At 38.5% G+C, this 23,717-nt stretch overlaps 4 protein-coding genes across 8 annotated transcripts; 1 reads left to right on the forward strand and 3 right to left on the reverse strand.

Moving 5' to 3' along the window:
- Positions 1-997: 997 nt before the first annotated feature.
- Positions 998-3,016, reverse strand: LOC112170000 (protein SCARECROW 1). Its single transcript, XM_024307144.2, has 2 exons — positions 2,219-3,016; positions 998-1,848 (listed from the first exon to the last, which is right to left on the reverse strand). The coding sequence occupies exons 1-2, from the start codon at positions 2,969-2,971 to the stop codon at positions 1,093-1,095; spliced, it is 1,509 nt and encodes a 502-aa protein (XP_024162912.1). The 5' UTR covers positions 2,972-3,016; the 3' UTR covers positions 998-1,092.
- A 3,931-nt stretch (positions 3,017-6,947) lies between these two features.
- Positions 6,948-12,672, reverse strand: LOC112169999 (serine/threonine-protein kinase tricornered). Its single transcript, XM_024307142.2, has 13 exons — positions 11,996-12,672; positions 11,732-11,906; positions 11,397-11,480; positions 11,064-11,305; positions 10,743-10,956; positions 10,490-10,569; positions 10,118-10,202; positions 9,561-9,692; positions 9,352-9,465; positions 9,205-9,252; positions 8,199-8,283; positions 7,679-7,735; positions 6,948-7,511 (listed from the first exon to the last, which is right to left on the reverse strand). The coding sequence occupies exons 1-13, from the start codon at positions 12,208-12,210 to the stop codon at positions 7,387-7,389; spliced, it is 1,656 nt and encodes a 551-aa protein (XP_024162910.1). The 5' UTR covers positions 12,211-12,672; the 3' UTR covers positions 6,948-7,386.
- Positions 12,673-13,944: 1,272 nt separating this feature from the next.
- Positions 13,945-16,454, reverse strand: LOC112170002 (ABC transporter I family member 19). Of its 2 annotated transcripts, none has more exons than XM_024307145.2 (6): positions 16,247-16,454; positions 15,995-16,155; positions 15,742-15,793; positions 15,400-15,536; positions 15,012-15,098; positions 13,945-14,803 (listed from the first exon to the last, which is right to left on the reverse strand). In XM_024307145.2, the coding sequence occupies exons 1-6, from the start codon at positions 16,392-16,394 to the stop codon at positions 14,537-14,539; spliced, it is 852 nt and encodes a 283-aa protein (XP_024162913.1). In that variant the 5' UTR covers positions 16,395-16,454; the 3' UTR covers positions 13,945-14,536. The 2 variants fall into 2 exon arrangements, with proteins under 2 accessions (XP_024162913.1, XP_024162914.1); XM_024307146.2 differs by having other exon boundaries at positions 15,742-15,848; positions 16,247-16,388.
- A 1,677-nt stretch (positions 16,455-18,131) lies between these two features.
- Positions 18,132-23,683, forward strand: LOC112174319 (protein CHROMATIN REMODELING 8). 4 transcript variants are annotated; one of them, XM_024312059.2, is made up of 8 exons: positions 18,132-18,292; positions 18,397-18,490; positions 18,631-19,182; positions 19,365-19,770; positions 20,087-20,942; positions 21,194-21,803; positions 22,086-22,553; positions 22,963-23,683. In XM_024312059.2, the coding sequence occupies exons 2-8, from the start codon at positions 18,401-18,403 to the stop codon at positions 23,638-23,640; spliced, it is 3,660 nt and encodes a 1,219-aa protein (XP_024167827.1). In that variant the 5' UTR covers positions 18,132-18,292; positions 18,397-18,400; the 3' UTR covers positions 23,641-23,683. The 4 variants fall into 4 exon arrangements, with proteins under 4 accessions (XP_024167827.1, XP_024167830.1, XP_024167829.1 ...); XM_024312062.2 differs by having other exon boundaries at positions 18,137-18,292; positions 18,400-18,490; XM_024312061.2 differs by having other exon boundaries at positions 18,144-18,292; positions 18,379-18,490.
- The last annotated feature ends 34 nt before the right edge of the window (positions 23,684-23,717 follow it).

A 23,717-nucleotide genomic window follows, 5' to 3' on the forward strand; every position in this document is an offset into this window, starting at 1 on the left:
TTAGAGCACAAGGCCAATAACTATGGCTTGTACATACTTGTACAGAATGAAAATGGTGGTTCAATGATAAAGGGAGGAAACAGCAGAGCGTGTTCAAAAACTCGGCTGAATCCATAAATGTGATCCGCTGTTATATTTTAAATCATAATTGAACGATTTGCCAAAGTCTCTGTCGATCGAGTACGGACTCATCGATCCCCCGAGGAATTACTATGTGGTCCCGAAGTACCACGTGGCATTGCCCGCCATGTGGTGGTCCCAACCAATAATAACACTTGAATGTGGTGGGAACCATGCAGGGGCTAAAAAATAAAAGAAAAATTAATTTAAGAGACCAATCAGAAATCACTACGAGTCACATGAACTAATAATATATATCACCATAAACCACTACCTGTACTATGATCCGGGACTATTTTATAATTTTCCCTCATCCTCCATATCAAAAATACCCGCATCTGCTCTTATTGTTAATGTAGTTTATGCAATTGGCCTTAGATCCGAAATAATTGCTGATCGACCTCAATAGAGAAGGAAGAACTACTTCGACACAAGAAGATGGCTCTATTCCCCAAGTTATGTACCTCGGAGTCGATCCATGATTTGCCCTTACTAAATAAGACCTTGAAAACCCTACAGCCAGTGGTGGTCTCAGCCTCTCAGGGTTTCATTGGCGAACAGGCACAAAAAAACCAACAGAACTCCTGCGCAATCCACCAAGTATGGTTCCTTGATGTGCATCATAGGACCAAGAAGTTCACTTGGATTAATCTGTGGAGCAATAACCCTCAGTTGTGCTCGATTAGGGTCTTCAATATCACAAACAACTGAAACACGGCAAGAAAGATCCACCACATCATAATACTGTCCCTCATAATAGCTTGGAACCTTGATTATAGAACATATAGTGTCTCTAAAGATGTGGCTCAACAATTATATATTTTATCTTGCTTATTAATCACCGTCGTTAATATACAGCTAAATTAAGGTTGGATTATATATAGAACATTCAATCCCTAATCAATACAATTAGCTATGACCAATTCACTCCCAAAAAGAAAGCACACAATTAGTGTACGGATTAACATATCCTTATCTTGATGAAGCATGAGAACAAGTCCATGCTGAGGCAACATACAAACTAGTATCCTTCCACCCAAGCCTAATCGTCCCATCTCCTTGCACAAGGTTATAACCATTACTAGGAGGAAACATGTTCAATATCAACTGCGCTTGAGCCATCGAATTTCCACTCATACCTACTTGCATGAAGCTATTACTAGCCCCGAGCTCACTCCTCCAATGCCTAAACTTGTCTTCTCCGCTCCTTGCTGGCCCGCCTACTGCCAATATGTTGTTGATTTCCCTATACATCAAGCTGTGTTCAACTAAATGCCTGTTAGGGTTATCACTGGGCAAATAGGCTTCAAGAGAATCAAACATAGTTGAATAGTAGTGCAAAGACCCGACAAAACGGTCCAAAAACGAGCCCCCGTTGTGCGACATGTCTTGCTCCACCAATGTGACGATTCTCGGGGATAGTTCTTCGATGAGTTTCATTGTTCTCCAGTCGGGTCCTGTTGCATCGTAGAGCGAGTGCTGTAGCCAATGCACTGCTACAGTCTCTCCCCTCCGCACTTGCACCATTGAAGTGTCTAGGTGGTCACCAAATTTCCTCGTGATTGGATGAAACTCAAATGACAAGCCCAGTCGCCTGGCAAAATTTGAAAGTTGCTTTCCGGTCTCGAGCAATACCTCAGATGAGGCGCCGAAACCGGTCATTCGTACGTGTGGAGGCCCTTCCATGCGTGTGGCGAGGATGTGAAAAAGGGCTGGCCATTGCAAACCCTGCATGCAAGGAATTCAATATCGATGTTAACAGAAATATTTTCAGGTATTTAAAAATGGTACCAAAAATAATGATCGATTATTACTATCAAGAGTAAAAATACGTACGCGAATCATTTTGAAATCAAAATTACTGAAAGAATAGTTTATCATCATCTTACACGTACACATGTGAGTACAAAGATGAAATTTGAAATGCAAAATGGCAAATTGAAAGTGACAACAATGTATTGCCAGAGAAAGTGTATATCAACGAGCCAAAAACAATCCAATACTATTAATTACTTGTAATTAACATCTAGAAATTTGAAACTCTAGTTCAAAATAATGACAGAGAATATTGCGATACTATCGAAATTTTAGGCTATACCTGCATGATATCGAGGTCGATAATGTGCACCCTGTCACGGCGGTGAAAGGCTTCGAGGATGGCTTGGTTGGAGGTGAAGTGAGCGAATTTGATGAAAGGCGAGATAGTGTTAAAGACTTGAAAAGCACCATGAATGCTTTTGTAGTTGACCAAAGGAGAGCAAATGCCTAGCCACGAGTTCAAAACCCTACTCGACATGGCCTTGGCAAAATATGCCACCACGCGCTCCGCGCAGGATGGCCCATACGGCGAGGCCATCTGGGTGAGCTCGAGTAGCATCCGATGTGCCTCGCCGGGGTTCTCCACGGAGATTGCAACCGCACATTCGAACAGAAGAGTAATTAGTGTTAAGCCATGCTGGTCAAGCTTACTCAACCCTCTATCTCTCCTGTTGTTTTCTGCATGGAGTTGCAGCTCATTTCCCCACTGCAAGTCGTAATCTGCACGATCAGCACTTGTGTCGTCGCCGTAGTTTTTCCTGGGGGCTTTTCTCGGACTAAACTCTCCGGAATGTGACGGTGGGATGAAGTACTGATCCCCGGATGTTGCTGCAGTGTGCAAAGTGTCTGCGGTGGTGGTGGCTGTTTCCGGCAAGTCATCGATGAGTTGCTTCGTTATGTGCTCTACCCACTGAGAGAGATCGCTTACAGGCTTTGGGAATGGATTAACGGAGGTCGAATTGTTAATCCAATTAGTTTCATGGGGTTGGATCATATTCACAGTCCCATGAACCATTTCAAATTCTGCTTTCATTATTTGAAATGATCACAGATGAATTAAGACAGAGAATAGAACCAGATGGTGTTGAGAGAGAGAGAGAGGAGAGGGGAGGTAGTTGTTGGTGGAGGTCATTTTTAAAGGTAAGTGATGTCTAAGGAAAAGGTGAGGGAATGACATAGAATTTTGGCATTTTTAAGATATTACAGAGAAGGATGGCCGGCATATCCAGGACATATAAAAGAAGTTAACATGCTACAAGCCAAAGATACCACGTCGGAAAGGTAGCGATTTTGCGATTGTTAATATTGATAAAGTAATTTGGGGTTCACAACCAATTGATCAAACCCTTATAAACACATAGACAATGTCTCATTTTTCCCATGTGGGATGTATATATTCTCAACAAATATATATTCAAATTTTTGAGATTTTTTTGGATGCATCTCTATATAATTATTTTTAGTTGTAATTCATCAACATACACCAACAACTAGTATCAAATTATCAGAAGGAAGATCTCCGAATGATCCAAACATAGACGAAATTACAATGCTTTAAGGAAAATGCAAGTGAGCTAAGGCTGGACAAAATTAAGTAGTATCTAATGAGGTACGTAACAGACTCAAGAACCCTAAATCCCAAGAGGAACAGCTTGCTCTATGATTTCGAAGTACTTACCCTAAACTAGTCTTTCAATCAAAGTAGAGGGTCTGTCGTTTCTTTCTTCAGGCCGGTAACAACACCGTTTTAAATTTGAGTTTCAAATTTCTTATCAATTATTTTCTTATTTCTACGTACTAAGATTTTCGATAATTTGCCTCAAGATTTTGAGCCAGGGTGGCCTAATAAATCGGCAAAGTATTGTAATAACTTCATTAATTGGAAATCAACATATAATCACATCTTTTGAACTTAGAACGTAAGTCCATGTATATATTGATAAGAATTCATGAAGATGAGAAAAGAACAACTAATCCACTAAATACATCATAGTGATGCATGGCTGCTTTGAATAAAAATTAGTTGAGATTAATATCAACTGCTTTCATTTCATTTCTAAAAATGCTTATGTATACAAAAATTATAATGATGATGTATAATGTAGGTTTGTGAAATTTGGAGTTATGCTTGATAGATTTTGTTTGTTGTTGTTATCATTGACCCATCAGAAAAGACATTTTTGGCGACAAACCAAAATAAAATACTTCCTCCAAATGTGAATGGTTCAAGCTCTTTGCTTCTGATCTAATCAATTCATCTCTATGCTAATTAATTAATCCGAGTGGCTTAATTGGACGATTTCTAATAACTTGACTCAGCTAATTTGGAAGGCATTCCTGTGATTTGTTAAGATCTAGCAAATCCATTAGGTCATGATAACATAATATTGCTGGCCTTAATAATTTGAGCAATTTGGCCAGCATAGTTAATCACTTAATCCTCCAGGTGCCAGCTTTTGCTGCATAGATTTGGAATTAGAACTCAGCCAACCCACAGGTTTTGGAGAACCTCGTTTCTGATGTCAAATAGTCAACCTTGCTTTCCCCACACACAACGTTAACAATGGACGATATGAAAGACTCAAAATCAAACAAACTTGTCAACAGGGTCCAAGTCCGGGTTAAAAATAAAAACACTCAAATTAAGTTCATCCGAAAGTTCTTTAGTGCTCTGAAGTACTGGCATTATTTTAGTTTTGGCTGTTATACCGTACTGTGACCGCACATAGGGTGAGAAGCACTGGTGCAAGGAAGCACCATAGACTATCTTGAAGTTTAACAATCAGCTTAACTAACTATATATTTAGTCTGAAGTTTTCATATCTCCCCTAGCCTCTGCCTCCTCTGTTTTCAAGTTTGTCAACTTCTTAATTGATGAGCATTTTCATAATTTCATTTTGCTACTAACTAGCCACTTCAACCCGAAGTTTCCCTCCCCGAACCTTTCCCTCGATCTTTCCCGGTCATCCCACCAAAGTTTCATCCATAAAAGCTCCTAACTGTCTCTATAAAGAGTATGAACGAAGTTGATATGCCACAATATATATAGCGATAAAAAGAACTTGAGGAGACGTCCAAGGAATGCTTAGTTAAGCAGTTACGGCACTAAGAATCTAATCAAAGCTCAGAAACCACCGGTAAACTTTAGTTGAGAAAGAACCGATAACTGAACTTTCGTTTTACGATTTGCTTTTCACTTCTCGTGTCCGATGTTGACTACACAACAAATTACACGTCTGAAAGAATTTGAACTAACCGGTCCACAGTTGAGTGTTTATGTCCAATTGCTGAAGTATTGGAGACAAGAATAACTGTAGTAGCTTTAGTTTTATTTGCCGTATTCAGAAGGCTTCGTTTGTCTGAATACTTCAACATATGTGCCATTTTTTCCAGTCAATTTAGAATGTAATCACCAAATTTATATTAAACTAACATGAAAATTTCCCCACAGAAAATGATTTCTCAATGATCGATGGAGACTATATTGTCCAAACTTCATGCCATATGGCACTTCTATCGTAAACACAGACCCACATCGGAGAATACCTTTGGGATCATTCGGTATGTCTCTTTGGCTTCAATCAGATTCCTATAAAATCTTTGTTCGCTTCTGTTTTCAACTGGGAAAATAAAAGAAAGAAAATACATGACACAGTCACACATTTTGTATTTTGGTGATTTGAGTGTCCTTGATGATGTATTATCTAGAATTATCAAGAGTAAAACCCACCACTAGGGTCAAAACTTTTCTCCACCGGACAAAATGATACCCAACTTTTAAAAGTGATCAAAATGATACCTAAATTTTTAAAAGTGATCAAAATGATACCTAAATTTTTAAAAACAAATCAACTTGATACCCAACTTTCAAAAGTGATCAAATCACGTGTGGTTCAGTATTTTATGGGGTTATAATAATATTTTACACAAAAAACTATTTTTCAATTATTTTTTATTTTACTTTGTTAATTCTCTTCTTCTTCTTCTATCTCTGCCTCTCTCTCTCTCTTCCCATTTTTCTTTGTTTCTTTAGAAGTTAGGAAACATCCGAACTTTATTTGTTTCTACGATCGATGGTAGAATTGAAATTGAACGGAATATTTTTTTATATAAATTCTATAGAAGAAGAAGATTGGGTTATAGATGATTAATGACCCTTTGACCATAAATCACTTCAATTTTTGTGCTTGATTTTGCATTTGATTTAACAAAGAAGTAAAACAAAACAAAAAAAGGGCTAAATACATTATACTATGTAGTTTGGGTCCAAAATCAATTCAGTCCCTAAACTTCTAATTTCATCAAGAACACCCCTGCACTTTCAATTTTGATCTAATAGGTCAAATTTGTTAGTCTTCTGACAATTGAGTCATTTAACTTGTTGACGTGGCTCATATATGATCTATGTTTTATGATGTGGTGTTGAGGTGGCCTGCATAATCAATTTTGGAGTGAGTCCCACTATTAGAAATCTATCAAATAAATAGTTTTTCAACAAATAATCCAACTATAACTTGAACCCATAACAGAATATTAATGAATTGGACCTATTAGATCAAAATTGAAAGTACATGGGTGTTTTTTTATGAAATTAGAAGTCCAGGAACTGAATTGATTTTGGACCTAAACCACAGAGTAGTAATCAGTATTTAGCCCTAAAAAAAATAAACTGAGGTATCAAATTGATTTGTTTTTTAAAACTTCAGGTATCATTTTGATCACTTTTGAAAGTTGGGTATCAAGTTGATTTGTTTTTAAAAATTTAGGTATCATTTTGATCACTTTTAAAAATTTAGGTATCATTTTGATCACTTTTGAAAGTTGGGTATCATTTTGTCCAGTGGAGAAAAGTTTTGACCCTAGTGGTGGGTTTTACTCAATTATCAATGCATGATATATATAAAATCGCGTAAGCATGACGTTTAGCTGTCATCACTTACTACAACGAATTTGATCGATTGGCTTGTAGCCAAAGAAATAAGAACAGAAAAAAATAAAAACTGGAAAGAGATTGAGAAGGAGAGTGAACAAATTGTATTGCTTTGAATAATACAGCGAATTAACATGTATACAGTGTATGAGTTTGAGTGTATCTTTGTACAGTATTTGGTATTTGACAACAATGGACAACAAGAAAGGAAGGAAAGAAGATTACAAATTAGTGGTTGTAAAGGAACTGGTATTACCCTTTAACATGTTGATAGCAGAGAAAATTACAGGCCGCTAGCTTATCCGAGAAGGCTCAATATTGGTTGCTTTGTCAAGATCCGCCACCCTCCTTCAGACCTTGGAGACTTGGATTTTCATCAAACCTCGAAGCTCTCCAGCTGACAGAACCATGAAAAAAATACCGGCACAGAAGGCAGCATTGAGACTTGCATCTAATTACTTGAAAATCGAAATACAGTTGGTGGACAAGCTCCAAGTCCATCAGATGGATTGGCCAAATTAGGTAGAGTCACTCCGACGTTCAGATACTTCTAATTCGGGAGGCAACATGTTCAAAAAGCTGCCTTTCACAGGTTGTTCACTTCCAGGTGTGTCAGATGACTCCGATGATTCTGACTCAGCATCTGTCTCGAGCAAACAGAAACAGGTTAGGAAGTAAAAGACATCTCCTCTATATATCCATAGTGAAACATTAACAATATGTGTACAAAGATACACTGTACTATTATAAGAACACAAAAAACGTTTGAAGACACATAATAGATTGATTAAGAGAAAGATATAAGCCTACCAAAAAGAGTTTTTACGGATGGCCGTTTTGATGTGTTGGTCTTCTTCTTCAACGAGGCTACACAGAGAGAAGATACCAACTCAGTCGTTAGAGAGAAAACAATAGGAAAAAAAAAAAGAAAAAAAGGACACCGGAAGATAGCTAATTAAACATTATTCTTCCAAACAACACATCAAAATGGATGGGTGATCTATCCATACAAACTAAACAGGATAATATAACCCCCAAACAATTCAAAATCAGCTAGTTGGTAGATACTTGCTCTGTATTCCAGATACTTTGGCCAGTTGACCAGTACTGGTAACTACAAGAAAAACTACAACTTTGGATGGTACCTGCTATTCTGACAACCATCAACAGTTTTCAGATTTCACTGTAAATTAGTTATATATGTACATATGGTGTGTGTGAGAGCAGATAAAACCTACTTTGAACCAATACCAATACGTAATAAAAGATAAAACTCTAAAAGTTCATGAAGGGGGGAGGGGGAGAGAGCGAGAGAGAGAGAGAGAGATACCCATCCCAGGTACTTGATAATCATTAACGATTTCAAAGTTTTTATATGTGTAGCCCACAAAATTGATGTCCTTGGAGGAGAGCATCTGCAAAAGAACAGGGAAAATATGAGGAGAAAATAAGTGAAAACTGGGAAAGATTTGCTGGGTAGAGCAGGGTAGCTACTAGATATCTCTCTTTCTAATTTTGTAAAACTTCAAGTTCAAACTAATTCCTAAAAGCATTGAAAATGAAAAGAAACTCTCTGACTAAACCAATTACTAAAAAATAAATGAACTTAAGCTTCCAGGAAGTTTAGGAACGTAATCTCAGTTCTACACCCTGGAACTTAGACTTTTCTATGACCAACAGATACCTCAATTTCAGAATTTTGAGCTTTAAACCTGAATGTATACAATTTATTATTAAGCCTTGGAAAGAGCTCTATTGCATTCAAAAGCCATGTATGTAATTGCTACAAAGTTGCCCCCAATTTCTCTCAATGCCAAAGATACACAAAAGAAAATAAGATCTATTAGGTCTGAGAATTCAAAAGTTCCTTGAACACTAACGCAACAAAGTTTATTAAGATTAAATGCCCATCAACAAGGTTTCCCCTAGTTTGTACTAGAACAAAAACCAAATAATCCAGTACTACATATAAGCCAAAAATAACATCCCAGCCAACCACTCGTTTGATATACAAAGAGAAAGAAACTGAAAACTTGCTCTCAAAAATTCTTTGATATAGAATGAGGATTCTTAGTAACTCTTTGAAATACCAAACCAGCTCAATACACATTAAACAGACTCTTATAGTACAAAGAAAGAATGCTTAGATGCTTATCCATAGAAAAGATTGTATATTATTAAGAAAAATAGAGTTAATGAAACAGACTATATCTTGTAATGCTATTATACCATATGGCAGAGACAGCAATTCATTTTGATTTTAAATCTGGCAGTGGAGACAGCAATTTTCTTTATAAGTGAAAATAACTTGGTAGCAATTAAATTCCAAAGCTTACCTTTCTCCAGGGACCCGTTTTGGCTGAAGACTGAGCTTGGTTGTCAGCCTGCAGACCAAAAATTAGCATAAACAAACTCAGGACCAACATATTATCCTGAACAAAATTTTCTTCAAGCAATCCACAAAAATGGAGAAACATCTATACCTCTTCAAACTTTTCGAAATTTTGAGTATCCAGATCATCATTGACCTCAGGAATAAATGCAGCATCCATTTGATAAAGCTTTTCCCATTCAGTACCTTCAAACCAAGGATGAACCTGAAAAAGGAATCATCAGTAAGGTAATTATCATTATATGCAACAGGTTCATTAACAGATCCAAGCAATTTAGAACAGGACACACCATACAACACCTTTATTTCACTTGCGCCATTTGTTCCCAACCTTTGGTCGACATGACACAAGAGATTACTAATAAGATCTTTTGCCTCTGGAGATAGCTTTGCTTCTTCTGGAAATTTCAAATGAGTTTTCCAGTTTACTATCTGCAACAAGCAAGACAAGCCATATTGACGATGTTATCAAGCAATAAGTACAACTTGTCATCCCTATTGAGGGTTTGGGGATAGTTATGATTGGGTGCAGTTAAACAAGTGGTAGGATCAAAGTTTCAGCTTAAACATGGACATCAACGTGGGATGCATGTAATATTGATCACAATGATTAAATTGTTATGTCAGAGTAATTAATCACAAATTATCAACTGTAGAAACAATCCAGGAACCAGTTCAGAGTTAAAATAGAAAAAGACTGATGCAGTGGAATCTACAAGTGGAGGATGCAGATAGGTTTACTTTCAGAAATATGTACTTTTATATGTTGAAATGAGATGCCACGAGAGACCCAGCTCCACCCGAGACTTCCTACAAGAAAGATGCTTAAATAAATTTAAAGTAGTTCTAGAATTTACCTTCCTGCATGTTGACATTGGATCATCAGAATAGAAGGGCGGGTAACCGACTAGCATTTCATACATAATTGCCCCAAGTGACCACCTGTGCATTAATCAAAATCATAACTTTGCTTAGACCAAAAATAAAAGCATAACTTCGCCAAAACAAGGTAGTTTTTCAGTTTATGGCACATAGATTCCCCTAGTACTTGAAACAAAGTTCCATTACAACATGAAAGGTGCAAAAAATAATGACTACTTAAGATCATATTTTTCGTTTCAACTCCGAGTCTATGGTAAAGGGATCTTAATTGATGTCCAAAGAGCAGGGGAATTATTCATTTGAATTGCAGACCCAAGTACCTATCACTAAAAGGCATAAGTACTCACCAATCACATTCCATTCCATAGCCTTTTTTCAGTAGAACTTCTGGAGCAATATAATCAGGTGTACCAACAGTTGAATAAGCCTGCAATACCATATATCAATAGTTAGAGAAACACTACACCACACCATCCTACCAAACTAGCAGTCCCTCTTTTATCTACCTTCAAAGTAATGGCATGAGGGAGTGAGAGTGAGAGAGAGAGAGAGAGAGAGAGAGAGAGAGAGAGATTATTAACAATAGACTATATAACTCACAAGCATTCTCCTATTCTTCTGCCAATGTTGCAGTTGCTCTTGTTGTGTGCGTTTTGGAGCTGCCGGACGTTCATCATTGTGTCCAGAACCATTGGCATTATTTATTGAAAAGTCTTCATGAATTGTACTGCAGTCTAAAGGTTTGCATAATCCAAAATCTGACAGTCTCAAGTGTCCATATCTATCGAGTAGTAAATTATCAGGCTTAATATCCCTGTCTTATGCAAAACAAACAAGTTAAACCCTTATTTTGTAGTACAAAGGTGCATACTTAATATATGGTTTAAAGAACTTTGATAATGATGAAATTGTAACACTAACCTATGAATATAATGGTGCTTATGGATAGACTCAATAGCCAAAACTGTTTCAGCGACATAAAATCTAGCCTCATCTTCGGTCAAAATATCCTTTCTCATAAGTAAAGTCATCATATCTCCTCCAGGTAAGTATTCCATTATAAGATAAAGATAGTCATCGTCTTGAAAAGAACAATAGAGCTTGACAATGCAATTGCTGTCCACCTCAGCAAGCAGATTCCTTTCAGCTTTTACATGCTCAACCTGAAAGGAATATAGGGCAACTGACAGTAAATACATTTCAAGTTTCATCTACCTCAGTAATATGAACTAGCAGGCCAGTTTACTGAAATACCTGGCCTCTACGAAGCATTTCTGATTTCTTAAGCTTTTTCATGGCATATACAGAACCTGTTGTCTTTTCCCTGCAGACACGAACCTGCACCATGAAGGCATTTTACTGAACTGAAATTTATAATTCACCTTCAGGAATAAATACCTAAGATATCTTTATGATTTCATACTGGTCCACTATATACAGCCTTATACAAATACAAATTCAAAACTAAGTCTGGTACATATTGGTATTCCAGCTAGGTTGCGGAACAGGGAAAGTGACAAGTCCTAGCTACAAATCATGTTTTATGCAACGATCTGAATTCAAACACAATGTTGTATAAAAATACGTACCTCACCAAATGCACCCTTGCCAATCATAGTCAGCAACTCAAAATCATCGACACCCATTTTATGCCTCTGAAGCCGCATGTATTCGGTTTCTTTCTTCTCCAAGAACTTAAGAAGGTTGTTCTGATCCTCCTCAGACACATCAGCATCAGCCAACTTCTTCTCCAACATATTTCGTCTGCCGCCACAGGATCAATGCAATACTAAATGAGACCCCAATTCAAATTTTTCATTAAGGAACCCAAAGTTGATATATCTTTTTCTTACCTTTCTCTCCTCTCATGGAGATTCTTCATCTGCTCCTTGTAATGGTTCTCAATGTACTGCTTGGCCGCGGCGGCCTTCTGCTTGGTGACATTCGAAAGCGCTTCATCGTCGGTATTGGAGCCGTCGTCGCCGCCGGCGGTGTCCTTCTTCCTTCCGTAGCTCCTCACTTTATCGCGCGGCTGAAGCTTCTGGAACCATTGCCTTGCCGAATCCATTTCCTACCCCCCCAATGTGGCACCCCAAACCATGCCCCCCAAAACGCACCGTATTCAACAGCAATGCATCTGCATTTTTTTTTTCTTTTTTCTATTGTTATATCAAAATATACACAGAATCACAATCGATCGGGTTGCGTGCAAATCAAGCAATTGCGGAATCAAAAGGACAGTCGGAAGAAGAAGACAGAAACAACCATGGTGGGAAACAAAGTTTAGGAAGATGAGAGCGGGGGGCCTAGGATTTCGGATTACCGCGCAAAATTTGATCCGTGAAAGTACCCCTTAACCAAAGTCCGCCATTATCGGTGGGGAATTGGGCCTGGGCTTCGGGTCTGGAGCTCCGTTACAAACTCCGACGTCTCACGACTCCTCTTTTCTTTGTGTTATCCGCTTTGTTCGCTATCCTTCTATGCGTTGTGCGCAGCTCGGAGAGACACACACCACCACCCCCTCCCTCCTTTTTTTTATTTTATATTTTATATATTTCGAATTTTCCTAAGAAAAAATAAATAAATAAGAAAATAGGACCGTTAGATTTGTTATTTCTTGGCACGTTGGATCTCGCGAGAAATTGATCCGAGAAGAATCGGGTGGGCGGTGGTCTCCACGTTCTGATGTTGACCTTTGCGCGCGCGCTCCACATTGGCAACACATCCGTTTTGTTTTTCAAAGCACCTCCAAGTGTTTTGTTCAATGTATATATCTTCAGCGTTACGATATTGTGATTCCAAGACTGCATCGGTGATAAGTGATGGTAAAGATTTTTGCTTTCAAGTTTTGAAGTTAGTTTCTTTTGATATATTTTCGGTGAGACTAACAATAACTTCATTGTCAATGCTGTTAATGTTTTTTGTTATTATTTTTATTTGTCGAGTCTAGAAATAGAATCCATGTCAGCGACACTCTATCTGGTGTTAAACTTGGATTGAATGAAACTCAGGGGAGCAACTAAATAATTGCATGACTTCGTGAATTATTTTTAGTGGTAAACTCTTGTTCCTAGTGTAAACTAATGTTGTATAATTGTATAAATCTAGAAGCTATTTATCAATGGGAATAGCGGGCGTATCTTTCTGCGCCTAGGATCATTTCTTTTGCACAAAGCAATAAACTCTGAGGTTCAACAAGGGAAGATTTCTTGCATCTAGGGCAATCATGGGACCATGGATCCCCACTCCCCAGTCCCTTTGAGAATACATCAACCAGAAAGAAGAGCAGATTCCAAAAGCTAAGACAATGCTCCTTTATCTTACAACCTCTGCGCATGAAGCCAAACCCAGACTCGGTTAAAGTGAAATTGTTGCTTTGGTCCGAGGAAGACAGTTTGGAGAAGCATTGCCATCAGAAAGTGATTGCAACCTTGCACTGCTTCCTTGGAGTGAAGAGGAAGAAAGAAATTGTGTGCCTTAATCCTACTAAATTCAAATGAAAAGGAGATATCTCTACCAACTTAGGACAGTAACTCGATGCTGCAAGTAACATCATATCAACCATAATGGAAACCTAGCCTATAAGAGTCTTGATTCAAATGGCATCAAATGCGTGAGATGGTCCAACATTATCTTTTCATAAAACGAAGATGAAACTACTGAAGCAACAGGCAACATTTTCTGCAGACTATTTTTGCAATCTGGAAAACCTAAAAGAGTACATAATTCCAGGCCATTTGAAAGCACAAGATCATGATGTTCCAGACATAAGGCAGAAACAAGCAACAAATCAGAGTCGAACTGAGACTAGCTCATATGAAAATTTATCTCTGTTACTGTAAAATATAGGATTGTACATCACATTCGCTGTTACAAGTTTTTCCAATCTGTTTCATTCAATGTACTCAACCAAGCCATGTAAAATCATGTGCTATTCACATGTTTGATGCTCCTATCATATGGTCCCCTCATCACAAGAATCTTCTTTTCTATATAATCAAACAAAGCAACAGTGGGAAAGAGATTGCAGACTACTCTTGTTGCAAGACTTCTTAGATAACCAAGTCAGTACAATTTATCATCCTATAAAAAGCCATACGCGTGCTTCATGGTATAACCCCCACCAGGAAAGGGCATGGCACACTACCTAGTTGCAAGTTTTCTTATATGACCAATGTCAGTATAACATATTGGCCTACAAAAGGCCATCGGAGCTGCTTCACCGTATAGCCAACAACACAAATGCTTGACCTAGTGGATCCCATTTTAATGCCATCCTTATTTCTACAGTCTAAGAAGGGAAACACTCCATGTGTGGGTAAACCAAGGATTGGTGAAAAATGAATTTAAGAATTTGCCTTGAATTTGGATTTTATCTTAACTTCATCAACATATCAGCGGTAATACGCCATGTGTCTTGATGACATACCAAAAGGAGATGACGTTTGGGCAGGATTTTTGGGTTTCTTTTTCTCCTGCTTGGTTTCAGCACGAAGCCAGGATTCGACAACAGAAAGCAGATTGACTGAACTCTTCAACTCTTCAACCTCCAATAACTTCTGAGCTCTCTTTAGCTCACCATCTTGGATGTAAGCTAAATGGGTTGCCCATGTTTCCAAGCCATCAAAGATATGAGTTGCGTATACAATTGTAGCTCCTCTCTATATGAAACGCAGGATGAATCATAATTAAGATGGGTCCAATTAAGAGAGATAGATATGAGTCATGCTAATTGACCAGAAAACAAAAGTTTTTGTTATCAAATGACATGTGTCATTTCCCCATTCAAAGCTCTTCCAGATCTCAGATGTGGAGTGTGTATATGTGTTATAACTTTAACAAAAAGAGATAAATGATACAAAGCCATACCTGCTCACATTCTTCCTTGAAGAAATCTAGTAAGTCCATCCTAGCAACAACATCCAAGTCGACTGTTACCTCATCAAGCAAGAGAACCTGGAAGAAAATGAGAATGCTTCCACTTTTTAATATGCCAAAAGAAAATCTACCACATTTTAGCCTACCAGAGTCCAAGGACAAAATTATAAAGTCAATAGGTGGAGATTCTAAAATGTGCAGGATGTACCCCAAGCATGGAATGAAACATGAAGCACTCATATAATTCTATACCATACACAATTATCCTTAGAAAGATGCAAAATGAAGTTAAAATTTAAAATCATCTTAGGATCTTCTTAAGAGTGCAGGGCGTTTCATTTTTGAATTACAAACCCATATATATGAGATCCTATGATACCTTGAAAGGATGAAGAAGTCCCATGCAGATTTGCACTCGGCGTCGCTGCCCATCAGATACTTTATGCATTCGCCACTTGAGATCTATATCAAGCAGCTCAATCAACTTTTCTCTCCTAACCGGATCAGTTCCTTCCACTGCCACAAGTTAATTTCAACAATATTTGTGATGAGAAAGATCTAATATATCCAATTCAATGAAACAAACATGACAAAAAGGTAGCAACACGAATAAACACTCCAAAAATCGCACAGTAAATATTATTAAATACAGTATGCTCTGACTTTACTTTTCTTCCTGATAAAACTGGGATAATGTAGCATGCTAGATAAAATAACCCACCTCCAAATATCATATGTTCAGCAGAGAAGTCTCCTTGGAGGGGCAGCTCTCCCTGAAAGTTTTCAAAGACAAGCCTATTCAAATTCATTTGGTTCATAGCACCTGGATTGCATTATGACTATCTTAGCTTGCATTGTGCACTCAGCTAGCCACAAGGCCTAAAATGATTAAATTCATGAGCCAGCCCTAATCAAATTGCACCATAAATTTACAAATGAGATGATTTTCATAATATTAGGAGCAGAATACTCACAGCACAGCCAACAGTTTTGCTCCAGGAGCCTCCCAAATAGGCCAAGTCGCCGCTACAGACCAAATGAGTGTCATGAAAAGCCGAACCATTCAACACCCGCACCACGTCCCTCCCTCCCACCATTTGCTTCCCCGCCAAAATCTTCAGCAGAGTAGTCTTCCCTGCAAAACCACTCAATACTCTTTCAATTAGCTTCTGAAAGGACCTAACAGAAATGTTAGGTCGATGAATTAGGTTAGGGTTTTCGGCTACCGGATCCGTTGGCGCCGACGAGAAGGCACCGTGATCCGGGAGCAATGTTGAGGCTGAAGTCGTAGAAGAGCGGAGGTTGCGCGTCGTACGCGAATTGCATGCCACTGACTCTGATACCGCTCGAGGTCTCTGCTTCTTGTTCCGCCATGGTTGCTCGTCCGGTAGTACGGAGACGATGGTGATTTCGTCGGTCAAATTATGAGTCAGAGTTGGATAAGAATATATAGGGCGCGGACGGTGACGTGGTGGATAACTAGGAGGCCACGTAAGATGGTTACCCGGGGTGGAGATCCGGTGTAGAAGCGGCCACGAGTCTTGGAGTAATGGGCCAACTGAGTTTGGTCAATTACTGGTTGGAAAGTCCCACTTACATAGTTTTTGAAACGTGGCCATATATGAGGCCATCAGAGTTCAAGAACATGGAAGTAGCCAAGTAGTTTCTTTCAAAAAAAAAACTGAGGAGGGTAGGTGATATGAATTTTCTTCTCCTTCTTCTTCTTTTTGATTAAAAATCTTATTCTTATTGTTAGGGGGCCAAATAAGTAAATAGACTCGACAATAGCTTGAGTTTGCCCAATCTGGGTGTCCAAACGTAACTCAGATTGGCGGCCTAATTGGAGAATGAGTTTGAAAGTGGGTTCAACTGCAGGTTCTAAGTTGGATTCGGTCTCTTTTATGGACCAAAAGTACTAATTCTCTAGGGTTTCGTATTTGGGAACAAAATTCGATTATGTTTGACATATGTGGCACTATCGATTCTTCTAGAGTAGTACTGAATGATGATTCAAGCTATTTTTTAATAAGTGAGCTTTGAATGTTCAATGAGGGACCTATCTCTATGTAACACTTTGGATACTATCACATCTTCTTGTTTTATCTGTAGATGGCAATGGAAGGGTATGCAATAATCATTCTAGCTTGAGGCTAACGGACGTTCCTTGTGGTTTGATAATGCTCCATAATGTTTTCTGGACGTGTTTCGATATGATTGTAATCAACTTTATTGAGTTCTAATATATGAAGTTATTTCGTTGATTAAAAAAAAAATACAACTTGAGTTTGTAAGTTCGATTCTATTTTAGTTCGTTGAAACTCGGCTTGTAAATGGATAACACATTTTAAAGGAAGAATTAAAAAGAAAAATGCATAACATATTTTGTCCACAATTATGTTACTTACAATCAGTTGTGTATATTTAGTCAGTAACTAATCAAAGAAATTATGCTCAATTATCATTGAATGTAAATATAACCAAGGTTCTGAAAAACGCTAGGCACTAGTTGGGCTGTGACCCGGAGACTAGAGCCTAAGGGCCTAGGCGGTTTTTATTTTTTTAATTTTTAAATTATTTTTATGACCTATAATAATAAAAATAAAAATATTTAAAATCTAAAAAGTAATTATAAATATAAAAATAGTCAAAATATAGAATAAATTAGGGTTTAGGGCCGCCTAGTTCCCGCTTAGGCCAAAATCCGATCGGTTCCTTACCACCTAGCGCCTAGGCCCTTTTTTAGAACATTGAATATAATACTGGAAAAACAAAATAATTCAAATTAAAAATATTTTTTCTACTCTTAAATTTACGGTCAATGATAATTGAGCATAATTTTATGGGTAATTTATGGATAATTGTACTTTCGATATTCACTATAATGAACCCAATTGATAAAAAAACAAGATTACTTGTACTTCACAGTCATATCATCTAATCATCTAGATCAATCTGAAGAGAGAATCCATTCTCAAAAAAAAAAAAAAAAAATCTAAAGAGAGATTACCAAACAAGACGCATTGACTTGGGCCCAAACTCACCTGGTCAAAGGTGCGCATGTTAGTAAGCGTGCGCCTCTCGCGCGCCATAGAAACAACCGTCTCGGTGAAAGTATAACATCCCTGACCCCCTCTGTTCAAGTTTCAACATAAGAAGCTGCAAAACCCTCCACACAGAAGGAGTCCCCAATCAAATTAAATTACTAATCTTTATTTCGATTTCTCAAAACCCCAAAACCAGTGAATCCCAAACACCAAAGCGTGAATCGTAAGGTAAGAATTTTCCTTAATTGCTTTGGTATTCACGCTTAATTCTCTATTGGAATTGGACTGATGCCCTAATCGCCTCTAATTGGAAGATTAAATATATGATACAGTAGCATGGAGGAAGACGAAGACAGGATTTTGCTGAGCAGTTTGGGCGTCACGTCGGCCAATCCCGAAGATATTGAGAGGCACATTTTATCTGAGGTATGCCAATAATCGAATTCCAATTGCATTGCTTTGCTTTGTATGCCACTTTAATCGAAACCATGATTTTTAGCTGCTAAAAGATAATGGATTTGGTAATGGAAGTTTAGGAATTGACTGTAGTTAGTACTTGACTGTAGGTTAAGAATAATGGCAATGCCGGTGACATTGGTGAGGCTGGAGGGAGCAATGAGGAGGAGGAGTTGGGGGAGAAACCGGAGAGTGTTGATCCATCCGTGGCCAGCCACGCCAAACTCTATAACAAATTGAGGGCAGTTGAGTTTGAAATCGATGCGGTGGCATCCACTGTCGAGCATGAACAAGGCGGGAATGAAGATGGCATTCGTGATGGTGATGATGGCGAGGAACGGGGGGATAAGGAGGATGATGTTGAGGCTTCTGATAACCTTCAGCATGCTTTGGCCACTGATAGACTACGGAGTCTGAAGAAAACAAAGGCTCAACTTGAGAAAGAGCTTTCGGACTTGGGCAAGCAAAGACCTTCTAAGGGTATTGAGCTTGACAGAGTCTTGTCTAATATTGTCAAGGAAAAGCCTGCACCCAAGAGGAAGTTGAAACAGGTTCAGAAGTCTGGCAAAAAACAAGAAAAGCGGGTTAAAACAGTCTCATTTGATGAGGATGATGATTTTGATGCCGTGTTGGATGCAGCCTCCACAGGGTTTGTTGAAACGGTGAGTTCAACTGAACACAGTTTAATCCTTTTCACCTTACCTTGTTCAAAATTTTGTTCTGGGAATACGAGTAATTAAGGAATTACTAGTAAGTTTGTAGAAATGATAAGTTCTAAACTGTTTATTGTTGAAAAAAAGGAAGAGAGAACAGGATAGCTAACCTTAAGCTGTTGATATGCCAGGAAAGAGATGAATTAGTTCGAAAAGGGATCTTAACTCCTTTCCATAAACTAAAGGGCTTTGAACGCCGCCTTCAAGATGGAGGGCCATCTCAGAGGCATAATGATCCCGCAGAAGAAGACAGAAATGATGATTTATTTTCAGCCAGTGTTGCTAGAGCAGCCCAATCAATATCAAAGGCTGCACAAGCCCGCCCAACTACAAAGCTACTTGATTCGGAAGCTCTACCAAGGCTTGAGGCAGCCACCTATTCTTTCCAGAGGCTAAGGAAACCTCTGAAAATCCCCCAATCCCTTGAAAATGATACACAGAAGAACAAAAAATCAGGAACAAGAAGGAAGCGTCCTTTGCCTGAGAAGCGATGGAGAAATCGCATTTCTCTTGAGGAAATGAATTTGAACGGAAACGGTATGTTCAGTAATCTCCTACGACTTGTGGTGTTTGGTAGTTGTATGACAGAGAGGAATGTTCTAAAAGAAAGTTGTTGTAGCATTGTTATATCTATTCTCTACAAGTAAGTTATTTTATAGCATGCCTACGACTTGGCCTGGTGTCAATAACAGTGTATGACAGGGTTTCTTTACACATTTTGACTTGGATTTATTAGTATGTTATGTCATGTCTACAGTTTAGCATTTAACATTTATAATTAAATAACGCTTGAGGTTTAAAGATCAGACATGTTGGTGGACTTTGATGATGAGACATGTTGTTTTACTTGCAGAGGTGAGCACCCCTAGGGAAGAAGAAAACCAGGAAGATACTGGAGATATAGATGATGATGAGTATCCTCATGTTACCCTTGAAGGGGGCTTGAAAATCCCTGAGTACATTTTTGAACAACTCTTTGACTATCAAAAAGTAGGGGTCCAGTGGCTCTGGGAATTGCATTGCCAAAAAGCAGGTGGAATCATTGGAGATGAGATGGGTCTTGGTAAAACCATCCAGGTCTTATCTTTCCTTGGTGCACTGCATTTCAGTCGTATGTACAAACCAAGCATTATTGTATGCCCGGTTACACTATTGCGACAATGGAGAAGGGAGGCTAAGAAATGGTACCCAAGCTTTCATGTGGAGTTACTTCATGATTCTGCTCAGGACTCAAGTAATAGAAAAAAACAATATAAATCTTCTGGAAGTGATTCTGATAGTGAAGGTTCACTGGATAGTGATTATGAGAGACCTGTATCATCCAAAGGTGCCAGAAAATGGGATGCCTTGATAAATCGTGTTTTGAGGTCAGAATCTGGGTTGCTTATTACAACTTATGAGCAACTTCGTATCGTTGGGGAAAAATTGCTGGACGTTGACTGGGGTTATGCAGTTTTGGATGAAGGACACCGAATTCGGAATCCAAACGCAGAAATTACTCTAGTTTGTAAACAGTTACAAACAGTACACCGTATTATCATGACGGGTGCCCCAATTCAGAACAAGCTGACTGAACTGTGGTCCTTGTTTGATTTTGTCTTCCCTGGAAAGTTGGGGGTTTTGCCCATATTTGAGGCTGAGTTTGCCGTTCCCATATCTGTTGGCGGTTATGCGAATGCTTCACCGTTACAAGTATCGACAGCTTACAGGTTCACATTTGATATCTTTTACATTTAGAAAAGGATCAGACGATGGCTACTTTTTCACTGTGCAATGTGCAGAACTGAATTATTACTTTTATGCAACAATTATTGGAAGATTTTTTGACTATTTGAGTTATTTGGAATTCAGCCATTAAAGAAAAAAAAATTACACATAATTGTGAAATGCTCTTTTCTTAACTCTATTTTCCCAAATTGTTCAGAGTTATATACATAATCTACAATTTTATATTGTGCAGGTGTGCTGTGGTTCTGCGAGATCTGATCATGCCGTATCTCCTCCGGCGCATGAAGGCTGATGTGAATGCACATCTTCCTAAGAAGACTGAACATGTCATCTTTTGCAGCCTCACCACTGAGCAACGATCTGCATATAGAGCTTTTCTTGCCAGCTCTGATGTGGAACAGATTTTGGACGGCAATAGGAATTCACTTTATGGAATTGATGTGATGCGTAAAATTTGCAACCACCCTGATCTGCTTGAGAGGGAACATGCTGGCCAGAATCCTGATTATGGGAATCCTGAGCGCAGTGGGAAAATGAAAGTTATTGCCCAAGTTCTTAAAGCTTGGAAGGAGCAAGGTCATCGTGTTCTTCTATTTATGCAAACCCAACAAATGCTTGACATTATTGAAAGTTTTCTGGTCGCTGGTGAATATAGCTACAGAAGGATGGACGGTCTGACTGCCATCAAACACAGAATGGCCTTAATAGATGAATTTAACAACTCAAATGATGTGTTTATTTTCATCCTTACGACTAAAGTAGGAGGTCTAGGGACAAATTTGACAGGTGCAAATAGGGTGCTCATCTTTGACCCTGACTGGAACCCTTCAACTGACATGCAGGTATTTTTTCATATTTTTTCTTTTTGGCTTGATTATTCTTTCAATTTGAAGGTTGGATGCAGATGTTGGAATTTCTAAACTAGTTTTGTCCATTGCAAAGGTTACTATATTTGTTAGTTTTGATAGATATGTTTCCTTGTGAGACCTTATCAGCATTCAGCAGAACAAATTCTTCTGTTGTGTTTCTGATTAAAATAATATTTACAGCATTCTTTTAACCTTGTTTGAAAAACTTGAAATCTTTCTGTCTGGTGAAACATACTTTTGTAATCTTAATAATAGGCCAGGGAGCGTGCTTGGCGTATTGGTCAGAAGCGGGACGTAACTATATATAGATTGATTACTCGTGGAACTATAGAAGAGAAGGTGTATCATAGACAGATTTACAAACATTTTCTCACGAATAAGATATTGAAAAACCCCCAGCAGAGAAGGTTCTTTAAAGCTCGAGATATGAAGGATCTCTTCATTCTGAATGATGAGGGAGACAGTGGGGCTACTGAAACAGCTAATATATTTGGGCAGTTATCTGAAGATGCCAATGTTGTTTGTGCTCAGAAAGATGACCACAGTACGCGAGAGTCTAAGAAAGTTACTGTACCATATACCAATGCTTCTGCTGGCAAAAGAAGGAACTCTGAGATTGAATCATCAAGGAGAAATGGAAAAGAAAAAGCTGATCACAGTGAGGGCGATGTGGACGAAGAAACAAATATTCTGAAGTGTCTTTTTGACACGCAAGGGATCCATGTAAGTTTCTTCTCTGTGCTTCTATATACATATCGTTCAATTATAATATTTGCCTATTTGGATGTATTTGTTAACTGTGGTACTTATTGTGAGGTGAGATTGTCATTTTTCTTTACGAAATAGTCCAGAAGTTGTTTAGTTGTCTTCAGTAAAATACTGAAATGATTGCAGTCACTTTTTGGTGACTAGAGTTTTGGAATAAGTCTTGGTTGTCATTGGTATGGATTCTGGTTTTGTTGGAGAAAGAGAGATATATTTCACATATCTAGATGTATTATAAAGTCTGGTTTGTTGGAGATAATATATATTCCAAATTATTGACATTTTTAAATGCTCAAGTCAGACTTCCATCTTCCTCTTACAGTTTCTTTTCGTTTTTTCTTTAACTTGGTGTTCATTTTCACTACAGAGTGCTATGAACCATGATGTGATCATGAATGCCCATGATGAAGAGAAGATGAGGCTTGAGGAGCAAGCTTCCCAAGTTGCACAAAGAGCAGCAGAAGCATTGCGCCAGTCACGAATGCTTCGGAGCCGTGACAGTGTATCTGTCCCCACATGGACTGGGAAATCAGGAATGGCAGGTGCACCATCAGCTGTCCGTGGGAAATTTGGTTCTACTGTGAATTCCCGATTGATAAGTAATACCAAACCCTCCGCTGAAGTTTCCAACAGTAGAACAAATGGGTTCGTGGCTGGGGCGTCTGCCGGGAAGGCATTATCTTCTGCTGAATTACTAGCAAGAATTCGAGGAAACCAGGAAAAAGCTGTTGAAGCTGGAATTGAGCAACAGTTTGGGATGGCTTCTAGTTCTTCTAGCAGAGGAAAAGCCGTGGATGCTGGGCCTTCTAGGCAGTCACAGAACTTGGGTGGAGTGCCACCTGAAGTACTGATTCGTAAGATCTGTACATTCCTCCGAGAAAGAGGTGGAAGTACGAATTCTGCCACAATAGTGCAGCATTTTAAGGATAGAATACCCTCAAAAGATCTTCCCTTGTTTAAGAATCTTTTGAAGGAAATAGCAAAGCTAGAGAAAACCCCGAGCGGATCAGTTTGGGTTCTAAAGCCAGAGTTTCATCAACAGTAATTGATTCATTACTTGAGAGTGCTGATTAGTTGGTGGATTTTGAGTTCTGCAGAGCTTATTAGCCACACAAAACTCCA

The sequence above is a fragment of the Rosa chinensis genome, chromosome 6 (assembly GCF_002994745.2).
Source record: "Rosa chinensis cultivar Old Blush chromosome 6, RchiOBHm-V2, whole genome shotgun sequence".
In the NCBI taxonomy this organism is placed as follows: domain Eukaryota; kingdom Viridiplantae; phylum Streptophyta; class Magnoliopsida; order Rosales; family Rosaceae; genus Rosa; species Rosa chinensis.

Excerpts from the sequence above, each read along its gene's own strand:
- LOC112170000 (XM_024307144.2), bottom strand. The coding sequence starts at position 2,971 with ATGAAAGCAGAATTTGAAATGGTTCATGGGACTGTGAATATGATCCAA. Across the intron at positions 1,849-2,218 it reads TCGACCTCGATATCATGCAG|GGTTTGCAATGGCCAGCCCT; the intron begins GTATAGCCTAAA and ends CCTTGCATGCAG.
- LOC112169999 (XM_024307142.2), bottom strand. The coding sequence starts at position 12,210 with ATGGATTCGGCAAGGCAATGGTTCCAGAAGCTTCAGCCGCGCGATAAA. Across the intron at positions 11,481-11,731 it reads GCAAGGGTGCATTTGGTGAG|GTTCGTGTCTGCAGGGAAAA; the intron begins GTACGTATTTTT and ends TTCATGGTGCAG. Across the intron at positions 8,284-9,204 it reads AAACGGGTCCCTGGAGAAAG|ATGCTCTCCTCCAAGGACAT; the intron begins GTAAGCTTTGGA and ends GTTCTTTTGCAG.
- LOC112170002 (XM_024307145.2), bottom strand. The coding sequence starts at position 16,394 with ATGGCGGAACAAGAAGCAGAGACCTCGAGCGGTATCAGAGTCAGTGGC. Across the intron at positions 15,794-15,994 it reads GCAAAACTGTTGGCTGTGCT|GGAGAGCTGCCCCTCCAAGG; the intron begins GTGAGTATTCTG and ends GAAAACTTTCAG. Across the intron at positions 14,804-15,011 it reads TCAAGGAAGAATGTGAGCAG|AGAGGAGCTACAATTGTATA; the intron begins GTATGGCTTTGT and ends CGTTTCATATAG.
- LOC112174319 (XM_024312059.2), top strand. The coding sequence starts at position 18,401 with ATGGAGGAAGACGAAGACAGGATTTTGCTGAGCAGTTTGGGCGTCACG. Across the intron at positions 20,943-21,193 it reads CAAGTATCGACAGCTTACAG|GTGTGCTGTGGTTCTGCGAG; the intron begins GTTCACATTTGA and ends TATATTGTGCAG. Across the intron at positions 21,804-22,085 it reads ACCCTTCAACTGACATGCAG|GCCAGGGAGCGTGCTTGGCG; the intron begins GTATTTTTTCAT and ends TCTTAATAATAG.